Raw genomic sequence first — 18,431 nt, 5'->3', positions numbered from 1 at the left:
ATTGACTGTGCTGGTTACTACCATAAATTGCTCAAGTAGGATTTCTCTGATATTGAAAGCTCTGATTATTCAATCCTTGAATTGTCTCAGCTGCATAGGAAGCATCATGCTCCAAAGAATGTTTGATCCCTGTATCATTTTATGCTTCATCCAATTCCATGCTATTGACCAGAAGATGCAAGCATTTTTTTCTAAGTCGGATCATCTTGAAATGTATTGTCAATCCTGGTTTTGATTTATTTTTACTTTCCCACAAATACACACTCCTTTCCTCTTGGCTAACCTTATGAATTTATGTGAAGGAATTGTAGATATATTTTGTTCTATTCATAGGTACATTTAACATCAGCCAATGTATTTTTGTACTGATTCATCCTTTCCTGCAATTGAAAAACTTGATAATGTGCCTTTCAAACACAGCATTTTCTTTGGGATGTTGTTCATTATGACATTAGTTTTATCAATGAATTCTACAACTCATCATTCATTAGAACATCCAAACAGAAATTGTATGATTACACCCATGTTGACCAGAAACAAATCTTCAAAGGAATCCAGTGCATCTCTTCCTTTTGTTTTTAAATACAAAGTTCAGGATAATGGAGAGGGGGATCCAAATTACCAGGTTTTTCTCTATATCTCTGAATATTGCTTGCACGCTGTTGCCATATGCAAGTTCAGTCCACTGCAATTATCTAAATGGCAAGTGTGTGGGTAGAGCAAGGTGTTTTTGATCTCCCAATTCACTACTTCATTCATTTGACTGTTGATTACCCATGATGGGTCACATCACTAAACCTGACACAATATTCAGCCTCGTTGATATATGGGCTCTATGTACTTAGAGGCATTTATTCATGTTGATTTGAAAGTCACTGCCAGGTGAAATCTCTTCAGTACGATTTACTGTTGATCATGCATGACTTAACCTCTTTTGCTCTGTCAGTTACCTTAAAAAATTACTTCATTTCAAATTTCCTCAATGACGATGTCATCTACAAAGGACCAAATCCAGATTAGTAAACAAGAGTAATACTATGAAGGGTTTTGGCCTGACCATCAACTATCTATTGCCTTTGTGGATGCTGCCCGACCTGCTGAGTTCCTCCAGTGTTTTGCGTATTTTGTCAAAACCAGATTTCCCTCTGTGTGGTAGAAAAATGCAGCCTGTATTTTGTGAGCTTGGGAACATCTGTGAAATGGACAGGCATCATCAAGGATCAGCAGTAATTAGATTGAAGAATACAAACAAATTAACGTCTAAAATTGTGGTACAATGAGGATAGTCAGACCTTCAAGCCTTTTTTGCTAGCTATTGTGCATTGGTGGCTTTTGTTTGCATTACTTGGAGTCTTGCTTGGTCTTCATCAGCAGACTCTTATTGTCTGCTTATGGAATTCCTGGTGGCACCAGCACTGAGGCGAGCTTGATGTTGTTCCTCGGTTTCCTGCTACCTGCTCTTTGTCTGGAGGCCTGAGCACTGAGGTGGACGCATCACTGCTTGACTGTTACCTGCTGCCTGGTCTTGCACATCTGGAAGCATCAACAGTGAGGCAAGTCTGCTGTCTCTCGCTTTCTCCTTTATCTGACTGAACAGGCTTGTGAACATTCTGCCAAAGTTGCCTTGCTTTTTTGGGCCCATATTGAACTGGGTTTGGCCACTTGTTTTTATTCTGAATATACATTGATGCAATGTATATTCTGAATATACATTGTAAATAATTGAGGTGTCCCTGGTGTAAGTTCATTTTTTTTGAACTTTTGAACATCATATGACATTAAAGGTTAAGTTCAATGTGGTCATGATATTCAGCATCAAATGTTACCACTACTGATCCTCCTTGGATATTTCTAGAGTGCTGCATATTGATTTGCATGGAGAACAGACAAACAGAAATACATGCACATATATTCTCTAATGCTAATTTAATTCATACATAGTGTTTATCAGTGTATTTTAAGTACCTGCATAGCTACAGAAAGCAAGAAGACTTTCAGTGTATTTGTTCTTTTGTACTTGTGTGTATGACAATAAATACTCATCTTAAATATTCTAAAAAAAAATCCCCACCAAAACAAAATAAAAATCCCATTGGCAACCTGCGAAGAGGCAAGCAGTTACCATGCTTGGTTCCCATTCAGAAAGTGATATTCAGCAACATCGATTTGGGACTGTATACTATATTTCCATATGATTAAAAGTCAGTAGATCCCAGGGCTTGCAATTCAAATGGAAACTGATGTGGTCCAGTTTTGCTCCATATGTATTATCCAGCTAGGCTAGTGATCCAAAGTTAGTTAAAATTGAGGTAAAATTTGCTTTTTTGGGCCCATATTGAACTGGGTTTGGCCACTTTTTTTTATTCTGAATATACATTGATGCACAGCATTGTAAATAATTGAGGTGTCCCTGGTGTAAGTTCATTTTTTTTGAACTTTTGAACATCATATGACATTAAAGGTTAAATTCAATGTGGTCATAATATTCAGCATCAAATGTTATCACTACTGATCCTCCTTGGATATTTTAGGTTTTTAGTACAATGTATTTTTTTAAAACTAATCACAAGGTTTAATTACTGATAGTGGGTTACGAGTCAGATTCATCTCTGCATTTAATATGTATTGTACCTTTTAATGTAAATTATGACAAGTAAACAAAAAAAGTAGATGTAGATGGAAACTTTAAGAAATTGACAGGATGTACAGCCATTGTATTAGAGCTGATAAATGTTACTTCCTTACCAGGAAAATATTGACATTGAGTTTGCTTACAAAAATTATTGAGTCTGTTGTGGCTCTGCAGGTAGTCTCAATTAGGATTATTGAAGGTCTATTTCTTTACCTGGTTCTTTTGAATTTACCTTAGTAAACAGAATGTTAATTTAACATAAATATAATATGCATTTTGATTCATAGGGTGGACTTGTTATGTATAAGCAAATAAACCTAAACAAATAGCATCTTTTCTTAAAGAGCCAGGATCTTTCTCAAATGGTTAAGGAGGTTCATATTCCAAACAATTAAATGATAGTAATTCTACATTTTGACTTCCATCATGGCAACACCTCTGGTAGGAGGAGAAAAATAATGACCTTTTTGTTTCCTTGCATCCAAGTAAATTGAGATCAGATTCTTTCTTTGAAGTTGTAAAGAAATAGAAAGAGCCCTTGATTAAATCTATGTAAGTTCAAACAAAAATATCTTAACTAATGCAGTTTAAAAATAACTGAGAAAGAAATAGGTCCTCAATGAGCCGAACTGGGAATATTTGGAGAGACCGATGCAGTCTGGCATCCATCATCTTTCCAACTAAAAAAATCTTTTCTCTCTTTCTCAGTTTTGACAAAGGGTTGCAGTCCCAAATCTTGTCGAGAGAAATAGAAAAAACTGCAGATGTTGGAGTCTTGCACAAAGAAAGAGAAGCTGGAGGGATGCAATGGATTAGGCAATATCTATAGAGAGAAATTATAACTCTAATGTTTTGGTTTGGGCCCACTTTTTAAGACCATTCTCCACGTAAGTTTATTGAAGATCTGTATCCTTCGAAAGTCTGAAAAATATTCCCAGCCTGAAACATTGGCCATTTCATTCATGTATGCCGAGTCTCTCATCTTTTTATTTGCCTTAAATCTTCACTGCTTTTTCCACGAATGCTGCCTGACCTGCTAAGATTTTCCAGCATTTCCTATTTTTATCTCTTCTCCAGCGTCTGCAGCTTTTAAAAAAATTTTCAATAAGAAATTAATTTTAGGGAGTAGAAAAGGTGAAGGAGGAATGGGTAGAAGAACCCTTCGTCGGATGTTTAAACTCATCTAAAATTGCTACATATTTTAGAGATCAATCTTTTGGATGCCTTTTTGTTGGAAGAACAAAAAAAAAGCGTTTTCATTTAATTTTAGGTGATCATACTCTACGAATCTGGGATATAAAGACAGGAGGATCGAGAATAATAATTCCTGCTCATCAAGCAGAAATTTTGACTTGTGACTGGAATAAATACGATCAGGTAAGATTATAGAAGTTCAATTAATTAAATAAACCAAATATACTTTACTAGTTGTCAACATTCTTACTCAAAGTAGCAATGTAGAGTTGGTGTAAAGAGTATAATTACATTCTGTTTAACTCAGAATTTGCTTGTTACTGGAGCAGTTGACTGCACTTTACGATGTTGGGACCTGAGAAATATTCGGCAGCCAGTGCATCAACTCGCTGGCCATTCCTATGCGATACGAAGAGTCAAAGTAAGTATTCTTTTTTGCAAAATCATAGAGGAACTATGGTAGGTTGCCACGATTGACTGAATTAATCTTTTTTAATGGGTAGTTTGAATGTAATTATATGTTTAGTGGAGTGTTTTGAGATTGGTTTATTTGAACAGAAGGGTGATGATATTTATAATTTGTTTTATCATTGTAGATTATTGCCAGTTTGTACTTTGTAAATATTAAGATGTCAGTCCTTTTGTAGGTTAGTTTACACTATTACTTGTTTATTTTTATATTACATGTATAAACTGGAAGATATTACTGGAAAGAAATGGTACAAATAACTTTTCGGCAATCAATGAGATTGGCTGCCAGTCATCCATTTACGTGCATTATTGTATCATTGCTTTGTTATTATTCAGCATTGTTCCAGAGACCTTTATTCATCTTTCAACAGTTTGGATTAAGTAAATGTCAGAAAGCGGGCATCTTTGTACAATATAGCATCATAGGACTTCAAGATATATACAAATAGAGAGCTAATTTTCCCTCTGACTCCTTTTCCATGAACTCTACACAGACTGGGGTAACCTTCTGAATTCATCAAGCCCTCGGTTTTTTGTTCCAGATTCCAGCATCTGCAGTTTTTTTTTTGCACACAGTTCTCTTCCCTTACTCTTCAGATGTGAACACTGTTCATCTCTCTTGTAGTCCCAAGGTCATAGCCCAGGACAACATCAGGGTTAATATATTTGGACTAAATTATTCTAATTTGAATTCTTGAAACACAGTTTCCCACATGTGTTAAAAAGAACAAATATTATATTTTGCCTTTATGACCTTTGTGCTTTTTATAATTCTTTATAAACCATATATTTCATATTAATGTTGTTCAAAGAAACCATGGAACATTAAAGCACAGAAAACAGATCCTTCGGCCCTTCCAGTCTGTGCTGAACTATTATTCTGCCTAGACACACTGAGCTGTATGCAGTACATAGGCCTCTATACTCCTCCCATCCATATACCTGTCCAAATTTTTCTCAAATGTGAAAATTGAGCCCACATTCACAACTTCAGCTGGCACCTTGTTCCACACTCCCACCACTCTCTGTGCTAAGAAGTTCCCCCTCGTTCCCTTTAAACTTTTCTTCTTTCACCCTTAACCCATCTCCTCTGGTTTATATCTCACCTAACTTCAGTGGAAAAAGCTGATTTGCATTTACTCTATCTATACACATTATGATTTTGTATACCTCTATCAAATCTTCTCTCATTCTTCTATACTTCAGGCAATAAAGTCCTAACTTGTTTAACCTTTCCCTGGAACTCAGTTTCTGAAGTCCTGGCAACATCCAAATTTCAATTTTATTGATATCTTTCCTGTAGTTAAGTGACCAGATCTGCACACAATACTCTATATCTGGCCTCACCAATGTCTGATACAACTTTATTATTACCACCCCTACTCCAATACTAAATACTTTGATTTAAGAAGGCTGATGTGTTAAAAAGCTCTCTCTACAATCTACAAGTGATGCCACTTTCAAAGAATTATGTATTTGTATTCCCAGACCTCTCTGTTCTACCACACCTCTCAGCAGCTACCATTGACATTCTCTGATTTGTCCTTCCAAAATAAAACACCTTACACTTCTTTGCATTAAATTCTATCTGCCATTTTTCAGCTGATTTTTCCAGCTGGTCCAGATCCCTCTGGAAGCTTTGGAAGCCTTCCTTGCTCTCTCCAATCTTTGTGTCATCTGCAAACTTGCTGATCCAATTGACCACATTGTCATCCAGATCATTGATATAAATGACAAACAACAATGGTCCCAGCACTGATCCCTGAGCCTCCAGTCTGAGAAGCAATCATCCACTACCACTCTATCTTCTCCATTACCACCTCACCATGGATACCGAGCATCTAAACCTTCCTGCTGAACCTCCCATGTGGAACCTTCTCAAAGGCTATGTGAACAACATCCACAGCCTTTCCTTCAACAACTTTACTGGTAAACTCCTCGAAAAACTAAAAGATTTGTTAAACTCAACCTACCATGCACAAAGCCATGTTGACTATCCGTAATCATTCACTTGCTATCCAATTACGTATACAGGTGCTTATCCCTTTATCTGTAATACTGAAAACCAAACATTTTTTATTGCATGAACAGTATATTTTCAGTTATTTAGCTTAATTTGAGCCAGTGTAAGTTTAAAGTTTGATTGTATGTTTTACTTAAAACTACAGGGATTTTCCTCCAGCAAACTGGACTCCAAATGATAGGAAGGATATAGATAAGGTGGAGAGGGTGCAGAGATTTACAAGGATGTTGCCTGGCTTAAAATACCTAGAGTACAGAGAAAGATTGAAGAGGTTGGGACATTATTCATTGGAACATAGACGGTTGAGAGGGGATTTGATAGAGGTGTTTAAAATTATGAAGGGAATAGATAGACTAGATGCAAGTAGACTCTTCTCCTTGAGAGCAGGGGAGGTTGAAACAAGAGGACACAAGTTGAGGGTAAGGGGGAAATTTTTTAGGAGAAACAGGATGTTTCTTCACTCAGAGAGTGGTGGCTGAATGGAATAATCTTCCGGAGGAAATAGTTGAGGCAGAGTCAATTCTTTCATTTAAGAGGAGGCCGGATATATACATGCATAAGAGGGGGTTAGAGGGTTATGGGCGGAGAATAGGTGGAGGGAGCTAGCGGAGTTGTTTGAGTGAACCGGCGTGGACTTGTAGGGCCGAGATGGCCTGTTTCCATGCCATAAAATTTCAGCAACCCTGCTGAAAGGTACTTGACAGAGGGAGAGAGTGGAAGCACGACTTGGGTGGGGAAAGAGCGGTCTTTACCTCATTTACCATTCCCCCAATCCAACGCTGCCACAACCGCCCCCACCATCTGCAATTACTTAAAAGTATCACCATTTTAATATTATTCCATTATCCGAAAAATTCCAAAATCGCAAAAGTGTCTGGTCCCGAGGATTTTGGATAAAAGGATAAGCACCAATAATTTACCTACGAATAAAGGAAAGTTGTACAAGTACAACCCGATGAAACACCGCTCTCCGGTGCTCGGTGCAAAACATGCAGACACACAACCAGACATAGCACACACACTACAGACAAATAATACATATGCAGGATAAGTATTTTATCTAATAAAAATAAATATTGTTTTGTGCAAATGAGAGCCTCGGATTATTAGAGTGAGGAGTTCCTATGGTAGATCAGCATTCTCACTGCTGGTGGGAAGAATCTATTCCTCAGTCTGGTAGTGCTGGGTCTGATAAACCTGTATCTCTTCTCCAATGGGAACAGCTGAAAGATGCTGTGTGCTGCAGGGTGGAAAGGGTTCCTCAATGATGTTACGTGCCGTCTCAGATAGCAGTCCTAGTAGATCATTGACGTCTGGTTCACCAGCCTGTAATTTTCTGGGTTACTTTTGGAACCTTTTTTAAACAACAAAACAAAATGAGCTGCCCTCCAATTCTCTGGCACCTCACCTGTGCCTAAGGACATTTAAAATATTTCTGTCAGGCCCCTTGCAATTTCTACACTAGCCCTCCCTCAAAGTCTGAGGGTGTATCTTGTCGGACTCTGGGAATTTATCTACTCTTATTTGCTTTAAGACAGCAAACACCTTCTCCTCTTTAATCTGTATAGGTTCCATGACCTCACTGCTTGTTTTCCTTACTTCCTGTGCCTGTTTCCTGAGTAAATACTGATGCAAAAAAAGTCATTTAAGATCTCTCCTATCTCTTCTGGCTCCATACATAGCCAATCACTCTGATCTTCAAGGGGACCAATTTTGTCCCTTTTTCTTTTAATACATCTGTAGAAACACTTAGGATTTTCATTCACATTGTCTGCCAAAGTAACCTCATATCTTCTTTTAGCCCTCCCAATTTCCTTTCTTTGTGTTTTCTTGCATTTTTTATATTATACAAGTACCTCATTTGCTCCTTGTTGCCTATACCTGCTATACACCTCTTTTTTCTTAACCAGATCTCAAATATGCATCAAAAACCAAGGTTCCCTCTGCCTTTAATTCTGACAAGCACATTAAAACTCTACTCTCAAATTTCACTTTGAAGGTCCTCCGAACACATCCTTGCCAGTAAACAACGTATCTCAATCCATGCATTCTCAATCCTTTCTCATTTTCTCAAAATTGGCCTTTTTCCAGTTTAATATCTCAACTCTAGGACCAGACCTATCCTTATCCATAATTAACTTGAAACTAATGGCATTATGATCATTGAACCCAAAATGTTCTCTGACACATACTTCTGTCACCTGTTCCCTAATAGGAGATCCAGTATTGCATTCTCTCCAATTGGTACTGCTATACAGTATATTGTTTTAGAAAACTTTAACAAACTCCAACCCATATAAGCCCTTTTACAGTATGAGATTTCCAGTCAATAGGTTGAAAATTAAAATCTCCTATCACAACTTTGTTTCCTGCAGCTCTCTGCTGTCTCTCTACAGATTTGCTCTTCCAATTCTTGCTGACTATTGGGCGTTCTATAATACAACCCCATGAGTGTGGTCATAACTTTCTTGTCCTCAGCTCCACCCATATAGCCTCAGTAAACCTGATAGCTTTCATGTTAACACTGCATTACAAAGCATCTTATAAATGCACAACATCCATAGAACTATAGAACAGTACAGCACAGAAATAAGCCTTTCAACCCTTCTCGTCCATGCTGCACTATTATTCCTAGTCCCACTGCCCTGACCCTGACCATAGCCCTCCATACCCCTCCAATCCATGTACCTGTCCAAATTCTTGTTAAAAATTAAAATTGTGTCACATTCGCCACTTCAGCTGGCAGCTCATTCCATATTCCCACCACTCTCTGTGAAAAGGTTCCCCTAATGTTCCCGCTAAACCTTTCCCCTTTCATCCTTAACCCATGCCACCTGGTTTGTATCCCATGTTCCCTCAGTGGAAAAAGCCGACCTTCATTTACTTCATATACCCCTCATAATTTTAAATACCTCTATCATTCTTCCACCCTCCTGGGAATAAAGTTTTAACCTGTTTAACCTTTCCCTGTAACTCAATTTCTGAAGTCCAGGCAACATCTGAGAAAATCTTACTGATATCTTTCCTATAGTTAAGTGACCATCCTTATCCTCTCTGCTTTCTAAGCTGTGATATTCTGTTTTTATGGAACATAAAAGTTGCCCCCACACAAGTCAAATGCTGAGTAAAACTTTCACTGTGATTGATCCTCAGCATTAAATGTGCTTATCGACCAAAATAAATTTAAAGACAAATTAGGTGAGTGTATTTGAGAATAGAAATAAAAATGAAAAGAGGCGGTTCAATTTGAGTGGTTAATGATGTTGTTCGTCATGATGGAACGTGAAGAGCGTTTGTGCTGGTGCTCTATTCAATACCATCCTACACACTGCTGATTTGTTTTAGTGCTTTTGACCTTCCATTCTGAACATTCATAATTATGAATCCTCTCCGCTTTCAAAAACCATCCACTCGGGCTATTGGCTGTTATGTCTACTCCTGGCCTCTCCCTGCTCTGCTACGAACCTCTGCACCACGTGTTTATTAGCTGGGAACCTGATGTGAAACCTTTCTTACTCCCATAGCAATGAATCACCCAGGTGTTCGTGTGGCAGGGCTACCTGTAAGGGCAGGCCAGGAGAGCAGTTCAACACTGCAGGCCATTGCTTGGTAGAGCTGTCAGGCAAACAAAGAGGGGCGACACAGCAATTCCTATCACCTCAAAGGCAGACTATCAGATCCATGCATCTGTCTGTTGTCAATCTCTATACAGTGGCCGACAATCTATGCTAGTCAGAGGGCAGCCATGAATCCTGCATCTCAATGGGCTAACTGTTCACCCAAATAAGCCATTCTCGATATCCACACCCCTCCCAAGGGAGCCTCTCCACGTGATTCTTTGCCAAAGGAGCACCAGCAGAGTGCAGCAACTTCTTGCACTCTGTTTATTCCATGAAGAAGGGCTCAGGTCGGAAACATCGGCGAGATATCTTTGCTCTTTAAGGAGACTGAATAGACTGGCTGAGTTCCTCCAGCATTTTGGTGCGTTTTTACTCCTTCATAGCAGCCCACAGATGTGGGGAAGGCTGGGGTTTGTCCAAGTTCCCAGAAAAAGAAGCACTCAGTAGTGGGAAGGACAGCGACTTGTGTCAAGTTTCTGGCATAGGAGCACTGTCAATAAATTACTCATTCTATAAGTAATGCGACAATGAGCCATTTTAACACCGATTCGACAAATATTCTCCTTTGTAGAATTATACTCTGAATGTGTAGTAAGGTACCTGGATACATTCCTTAGAAATATTTGCATCACTTCCATTGAAGTTTGAATGCCATTATTTTGACAAAGTAAGTGATGGATCAAGGATATGGTTCAAGAAGGTTAAAGAGGTGGATATATGGAATTTCAAAGCGTGTGTATTTTTTCAAGGGCTGTTATTATACATTATTGAAATCATTTTTTTCTCTAGAGTAGCTTTACCAAACAGTAATGCTGTCCAGTATATGAATGTAGTGAATAATATATTTTTGTGCTGTGTGTAGTTTAGAATCTGCAGAGCAAAATACTCGTGAAATTATCCGCAAATTAATTATTTTAAAAGTAAGAGGCTTAAAACCACGATAACTTTGTATATAAATTTTACATATCAATAAATTCAGAATATCTGAAATATTGCAAGGTTAGACTAATGCCAACATTTCCCTCTCCAGTTTTCTCCCTTTCATGCAAATATATTAGCATCCTGTTCATATGATTTCAGTGTCAGGTAAGTGACATTTTCTTCTTCACCTCTTTTTCTTCCCTTTTGCCCCCACTCCAACTTGGCCCTCAGTATATTTGCTTGAGTGCTGTCCTTCACCTTCGGATAGTATTTGCTACTTTGTTTACTGATGATATTTTCTAATATTTTGTGGTCCTGATCCATGACCTATTGATCTGGAGATCAATTTGAATGAGTTAATTCATATTCAAGTACGTATATTTGGAATCAAAGTCGAGTCTCAGTAATAATGATTGTGAAATACAGGTGTATAAGGTTTGCTAATAAGAAATAATCCATCCTTATCCTCTCTGACCTACAAATGACCCCAGACAAAATAATGTGGTTGCTATTGTGATAGCCCTTGAATATTTGTAATATTTTTGATTATGATTTGAAACTATTAGAGATTCCCATTAATAAAGGCAAATATTTTTGCTGCAATCAGGAAAAGTTCCGGGATCTTATGGGTATACAGTTGAGTTTTTCAAAACATTTAATGATATTCTGAGTCCGTACTTGTGCAAAGTTTTTATTGATTCCCAAAAAAGATAAGGATCTGTCTGAATGTACTCCTTATGCAGCAATCTCATTATTAAATGTAGACTTCAAAATTCTTTCTAAGATTTTGGTCAATAGACTTGAGAATATCTTGCCTAAAATTATCCCTAAAGATCAAACTGGGTTTATTAAGAATAGATACTGTAGCGAGTGCATTACCGTGAAGTATGGAAAGAAGACACACACACACGAGAAGTCGAAGATTGATTTAATGCACTGGCAACTCTGCTTATATTCTCTCCCTGCTGCCAATGTCAGGAGTGATGTCGAGAAGGACCGATCTCTGACTGGGCAGCGTTCCCGCCATTGCTCGCTGTTTCCCGCCGTGCGGGTGATCACCTGGGAAAAAGGTCATTGGCCCCCGCAGGATCTGCACGGTCGCCATGTTTGTGGCCAGCTGCCATTGTCTTTCGATTAATTGTTCCACCATGTCCCCTACCACTGTGCTGGAGGCGTCTACTGTGAGGGTGGTTGTCGCCTCTGGCCTGGGTTGTACCAGAAGGGTGGTGTTGGCCAGAGCGTCTTTGGCCTTCTGGAATGCGGCTGAGGCCTCATTGTCCGATATAATGTCCTAACCCTTCCCTGCCATGAGCGTGAAAAAGGGGTGCATGATGCGGGCCACTGCCAGTATGAATCAGTGATAAATGTTAATCATACCAGCAGATTGGAACTCCTTCATTTTGCAGGGCTTGTCAAAATGCCAAATGACCTCTACCATTTCGGGCAGGGGTTTTGGACTGTGCCTGTTGATCCAATGCCCCAGGAAATCAATTGTTTCTAACCCAAACTTAACAGGGTTTATAGTTAGCCTGAATCCCTGCAGCCGGGTTCCTTAGATGCGCCGCATGCTCCATGTTGTTGAAGCTGGCAATGAGAATATCATCCGAATAGATGAATGTGAATGGGAGATCTCAACCCATCGCATCCATCAGCCTCTGGAAGGTCTTGGCTGAAATGCAAAGAGCCCGAAAGGGGTAATGATGGCAGTTTTGGGGATATAATCAGGATGGACTGGGATCTGATGATAGCCCCTGATGTGCTGCAGTGATTGACTTTTGAAAACACCCGAGACCCTTGTAAGTTAGAGGTAAAGTCTTGAATGTGGGACGGGGTACCTGTCGGGTGTGGTGGCCTCATTGAGGTGGCGATAGTCACCACGTAGCCTCCATTCTCCTGCTGCCTTCGGAACCACATGCAGGGGGGAGGCCTAGGGGCTGTTAGAACGCTGCGCTATCTGGAGGGAGGCAGTGTGGTGTGGCATGGAGTGGGGCCCTCGGTGAGGATATGGTGCCTTACCCTGTGCTCTGGCTCGATGGTGGAAAACTGTGGAGCCACAATCAAGGGAACTCCACAAGGATCTGCGTGAATGCATTGTCGGATAGTGTAATGGAGTCAAGGTGGGGGGGGGAGTGCGGGTAACTTGGCTTCCCCCAGGGGCGTGGTTTGAAAAGTCCTGGAATATACCGTTTGCTGCCCTTTAAGGTCCACCAGTAGGCAGTGGGCCCACAGGAAGTCTGCAGCCAGGAGTGGTTGTGCCATCACCACATTTGTGAATGTCTATATGAAGTAGTTGCTGCTGAAGTAGAGGGGGATGGTGCAGCTGCCAAGTGTTTGTATGGTGGTGCTGTTTGCTGCCCTTAGTGCCAGGCCCAGTTTGTTCGAATGTCATAGGGCGGGGGTGGGGGGGGAGGGGAAGGACACTTATTTTGGCGCTGGTGTCCATGAGAGTCCACATGATGGTTGGCCGTGGTGTTTCCCTGAAACTCACAGGGTGGGTGGCATTGACAGGTCCCCACACCCCATCATTGAAAATAAGAGCAATACTGTTGGGCTTGCCTCTCTCATTGCTGTGGACTTGTAGCCAGCTGTGTGCGGAGCCTAGTGACTTGCTCCACCGAGGCACCATTTTCTTTCTTCACTCTCCAGAGCACGTCCGCCTGGGCTGCGACTTTCCTGGAGTTGCTGAAATCCTCGACAACAAGCAAGAGTTTGATATCTTCAGGCAGCTGTTCCAGGAACATCTGCTTGAAGAGGAGGCAAGGCCTATGTGCCTCAGCAAGGGCGAGCATTTTTCATGATGGCGGACAGGCCCCTGTCCCTCAAACCATCCATATGCAGCAATTTAGTGGCTCCTTGAGGGCCTCGTATTTGCCTTGCCTCTGAGGCTGCCGTAGGAAATCGAAGACCTTTACTGTCATCTCCTGGTTGAGTGAGCTCACCACGTAGTAGTAACAGGCGTCATTGGTGTTGCTCTGTCGAAGGTGGAACTGGACCTTGGTCTGTACACACATGTGGCTGCGATGCCCAGAAATTTGGCAGCTCCAACGAAACTGCAAGAAGAGGTGCTTGTTCCATCATCTTCGGATCCTACTGCTGGTTGGACCTGTCAGTGTCACTAATGTAGCATGTGCGCTACTGCAAAGTGTGGAAAGTCACATACACACACACAAAGTCGAAGACTGATTTTATTGCACTGGCAGCTCTGTTTATATTCACTCCTCGCTGCTGATGTCGGGAGTGGCATCATGGCAGTGCAAATCTCTGACCAGTCAGCGTTCCCGCTGTTGCTCACCATTTCCTGCCGTGTGGGTGGTCATTGGCTTCCACAGGGTCTGTGGCCATTTTATGTACTGGGTTGCGTCACTGTTAGTGGGCCACTACAATATTCTCATTTTAATATTAGAAGATTATTGAACATTATTTATTCCACTGAATCCAAATTACCAGAATGTGTTGTTTCACTTGATGCTGAGAACGCTTTTGACAGAGTGGAATGGCTTATTGGTTTAAGATTTTAGGAAGATTTAACTTGGGTCCTGGATTTATCTCTTTGATCAAACTAATTTACCAAGCTCCTATTGTGACAGTTATTACTAATAACTATAAATCTCCTTATTTTAGGTTACATAGGGGTACATGTCAATGTTCTCCTTTTAGTCGCTTATAATTCAATCTAGCTTTGGAATCCTTAGCAGTTGCTCTATTCCACAAATATCCATAGTATCCAGAGAGAGGAGAGAGTACATAAGGTTTCTTTATATGCAGATGATTTGTTGGTATACATCTCCAATTTTAAAAAAATTGATTCCTTCTGTTAGCTTACTGAATTTGTTTTTTTTTTCAAGATATAAATTGAATTTAAAGTGAACTTTTTCCTATTAGAAATCATTTGCATTTATATGGTCAATTACTTTTTAAAGTTGTTAAAAATCAATTTGCCTATCTCGGTATAAAAATTACAAAACTTTAAGGATTTACACAAATATAATTATCTTCCTTTGAATGATTATGCTAAACAAATGTTATCGAAATGGTCATCATTGACGTTGTCATTAGTAGGTTGAATTAATGCAATTAAAATGATAATCTTACCAAAGTTCTGTCTTTTGTCCCTAAAGTATTCTTTAACAAATTAGATTCTAAAATATCTTATTTATGGAATAATAAAAGTCCTAGCTTGGCTAAACCATTGCTACAGAAAATGAAAAAAGATGGTGGTATGACATTACCAAATTTAAGGTTTTATTACCGGGCAATTAATATATGATACTTAATTTGTTTTGGACTTACTATTCTGAGAAGCATGATTTCACTTTATGGGTGGAATTGGTGAAGAATTTGGTTAGATGATGCTCTTTAACTTCTCTGTTAGGTACTTCTCTCCCCTTTTGTTTAACAATATTTTCCAATTTTTTTTTAAAATCATCTGATCAAGCTTTTGCCCTATGAAAAGATAAAGGAATAATAACCTTTCTTGATACGTTTGAAGGACATTGTTTAATGTAATTTGTTCAATTAGCTGAAAAGTTCCATTTGCACATCTTCTTAGATATTTTCAAATTGGGAGTTTTCTTTTAAAATTATTTTTATTGAGTTTTATCATACAACCATATAAATTAAACATAATTTATATTTGGATTGGTATCATATAGAAATAATAATACATGGACTCGTATTCCAATCTAAGCACATAGTGATTAGTAAAAAAGGAAAGGAAAAAGGAAAAAAAATGTTGATTATAAAAATCTAACCCCATCCGCCAACCAAGGTTGAAATTGGTATTCAAGCAGATTTGAAATCGAGCCACAGCCTCCAGAGATCCGAGGAAACATGCCCATCTACTGCATCCCAGCACCTTGACCATTCCAATTATAAAAGTAAGCTATTAATGGACCCCAAGTCTTATTGAAAGAGATCTTAATGTTCCTAACATTATGTCTGATTTTTTTTTCAAATATAGAAAAGATGTAAGTGCTCTTTCCATTTAATCAATATTCCTTTTTTAGCCAGTAATGAAAAAAATGCTAAGATCTGTTTTTGTTTAGACATTAAACATACATTTACATCACTGGAGAAGCCAAACATTGAAATCGATGGACATGGTTCTAGAACTATCCCAAAAATTGTCTAAAATCTTCTGAAAATAGCTGTCCAATATTCTGCTAAATTGGCACAAAACCAAAGCATATGTATCAAAGAGGCATCAAATCTTTATTTCTTATCTCCTTTCTTTAGTGAGGCTGCCATTTCTGTGATTTTTTTAAAAGGGTAAGATCTTGATAAATTTCCATCCTACAGACTGGATTCTTTACTCAATGTGGGAATGAAGATTTTATCAACAATTTTTAGCATATAGATTAGAGAATATTTTACCAGGAATAATAAATTTAGACCAGACAGGTTTTATTAAAAATAGATTCTTATCATAATATTCAAAGATTAATAAATATATATTCTCTTTCTACTCACCCCTAATGAATGTATTCTTTCCTTAGACACTGAAAAAAATGTTTGATAGAGTAGAATAGGATTACCTATTTGTCACTTAAAATTTAATATTGGACCAGATTTTATTCAATGGATAAAACTTTTATATAGATCTCCAATAGCATCAATTCATACTAACTCTCAATTATCAAAATTTTTTTAAATTAAAATGAGGCATGAGACAGGGTTGTTCCCTAAGCCCTCTGCTTTTTGGTTTAGTGGTTGAGCCACTAGCTGTGGCTATATGAGCAAATGAAGATTGTAGAGGCTCGTTTAGAGGACCTATTAAACAAAAGTTATCTCCATATGCAGATGACATTTTACTTTTTGTATATACTCTAGAGGTATCCATACTAAAGATTTTGTCGTTACTTACATGCTTTAGAAAATTTGCAGGATATAAACTTAATCTGTATAAGAGTGAACTATTACCACTAAAAGGCCCACTTACTCTATATTCTAATTATCCTTTGAAAATAGTGAAAGATCAATTTAAATATCTAGTTATTATGATAACTAAGAATTTAAAAAACCTCTTTAAAGAAAACTTTGTAGTTTTATTTAATCAGTCTAAACCAATACTCTCTGGATGGACACCACTTTCTCTAACTATAATAGGGTGTATTAATTAGATTAAGGGGTGTGAGCGCTCCAATGGATGTTGAGGATGGAGCGGAGACAACGCTGGTGGAAGCGTTCTAGGAGCCGTAGGTGGTGCCGGTAGAGGACGTCGAGGTACTCGAGATGGCAGAGGTCGACAGCATCGAGTCCACGCTGCTGAAGATCCAGCTGCGCTGGATGGGTCACGTCTCCAGAATGGAGGACCATCGCCTTCCCAAGATCGTATTATATGGCGAGCTCTCCACTGGCCACCGTGACAGAGGTGCACCAAAGAAAAGGTACAAGGACTGCCTAAAGAAATCTCTTGGTGCCTGCCACATTGACCACCGCCAGTGGGCTGATAACGCCTCAAACCGTGCATCTTGGCGCCTCACAGTTTGGCGGGCAGCAGCCTCCTTTGAAGAAGACCGCAGAGCCCACCTCACTGACAAAAGGCAAAGGAGGAAAAACCCAACACCCAACCCCAACCAACCAATTTTCCCTTGCAACCGCTGCAATCGTGTCTGCCTGTCCCGCATCGGACTGGTCAGCCACAAACGAGCCTGCAGCTGACGTGGACTTTTTACCCCCTCCATAAATCTTCGTCCGCGAAGCCAAGCCAAAGAAAGAAAATTAGATTAAAATGAATATTTTACCAAAATTGTTGTATTTATTTCTATCATTACCTATTTTTATTGAAACATTGGAATGATATACAATGAACACAAATAATTTTCAGGGTCTGTTATATAAATCATCATCAGCAAATAAATTAATCTTAAATTCATCACTATTGACTGATTCATTTAATATTAGTACCTTACTAATTGTATCTTACTGCTAAAGGTTCAATTGCTAGAACAAATAAAGGTGGAGACAAAGGACATTCTTGTCTAGTTGATCTAATTAATGAAAAGCAGAAAATATTTGGCCATTTACCACCACTTTAGCAGAGGATTATTAAATAAGGGTTTAATCCAACTAATAAACACTGATCCAAATCCAATGTTTTCTAACACCTTAAAGAAATAACTCCATTCTAATCTATCAAATGCCTTTTCAGCATCTAATGATAAAACCATTGCTAAATCAGATTTCCTCTGAGAAATATGAATTAAGCTAATTAGGTTAGCAATATTATCTGCAGAATATAGTTTTTTTTAACAAATCAAGATTGATCTAAATGAATAAAATTGGGCAAATATTTAGTAAACCTATTCATTAAAACTTAAGCTACAATTTTATAATCAACATTTAATAATGAAATTGGTCTATAAGATAAAATCTTTCTTAGGTATTACTCTTATAATTGCATTAGAAAAGGATTCTGGTAAAGAATGGACTTCCAATGCTTGTTTTAATATCTTCATTAATGGACGTATTAACTAATCCTTAAATTTCTTTTAAAATTCAGACGGAAAACCATCTTCACCTGGAGACTTAACATTTTGAATAGTATTAAGGGCAGTAATAACTTTAAACG

At 38.7% G+C, this 18,431-nt stretch overlaps 1 protein-coding gene across 6 annotated transcripts in view; it reads left to right on the top strand.

Moving 5' to 3' along the window:
- pex7 (peroxisomal biogenesis factor 7) overlaps positions 1 to 18,431 on the top strand; it is a 73,235-nt gene that overhangs the window by 30,145 nt on the left and 24,659 nt on the right. For 4 of the 6 annotated variants that reach the window (XR_011340676.1, XR_011340677.1, XR_011340678.1 and 1 more), the window contains exons 6-8: positions 3,903 to 4,009; positions 4,134 to 4,247; positions 10,971 to 11,026. Coding sequence is in view for 1 of the 6 variants with exons in the window: in XM_069887223.1 (XP_069743324.1) it covers positions 3,903 to 4,009; positions 4,134 to 4,247; positions 10,971 to 11,026 (277 nt within the window). In the remaining 5 variants the exon portion in view is untranslated. The remainder of the gene's footprint in view (positions 1 to 3,902; positions 4,010 to 4,133; positions 4,248 to 10,970; positions 11,027 to 18,431) is intronic. The other 2 variants (XR_011340679.1, XR_011340680.1) reach the window with 1 other exon arrangement.

The sequence above is a fragment of the Narcine bancroftii genome, chromosome 6 (genome assembly GCF_036971445.1).
Source record: "Narcine bancroftii isolate sNarBan1 chromosome 6, sNarBan1.hap1, whole genome shotgun sequence".
NCBI lineage: Eukaryota > Metazoa > Chordata > Chondrichthyes > Torpediniformes > Narcinidae > Narcine > Narcine bancroftii.
The sequence above is the reverse complement of the archived record's forward strand: the minus strand, read 5'-3'. Positions and strand labels throughout refer to the sequence as shown.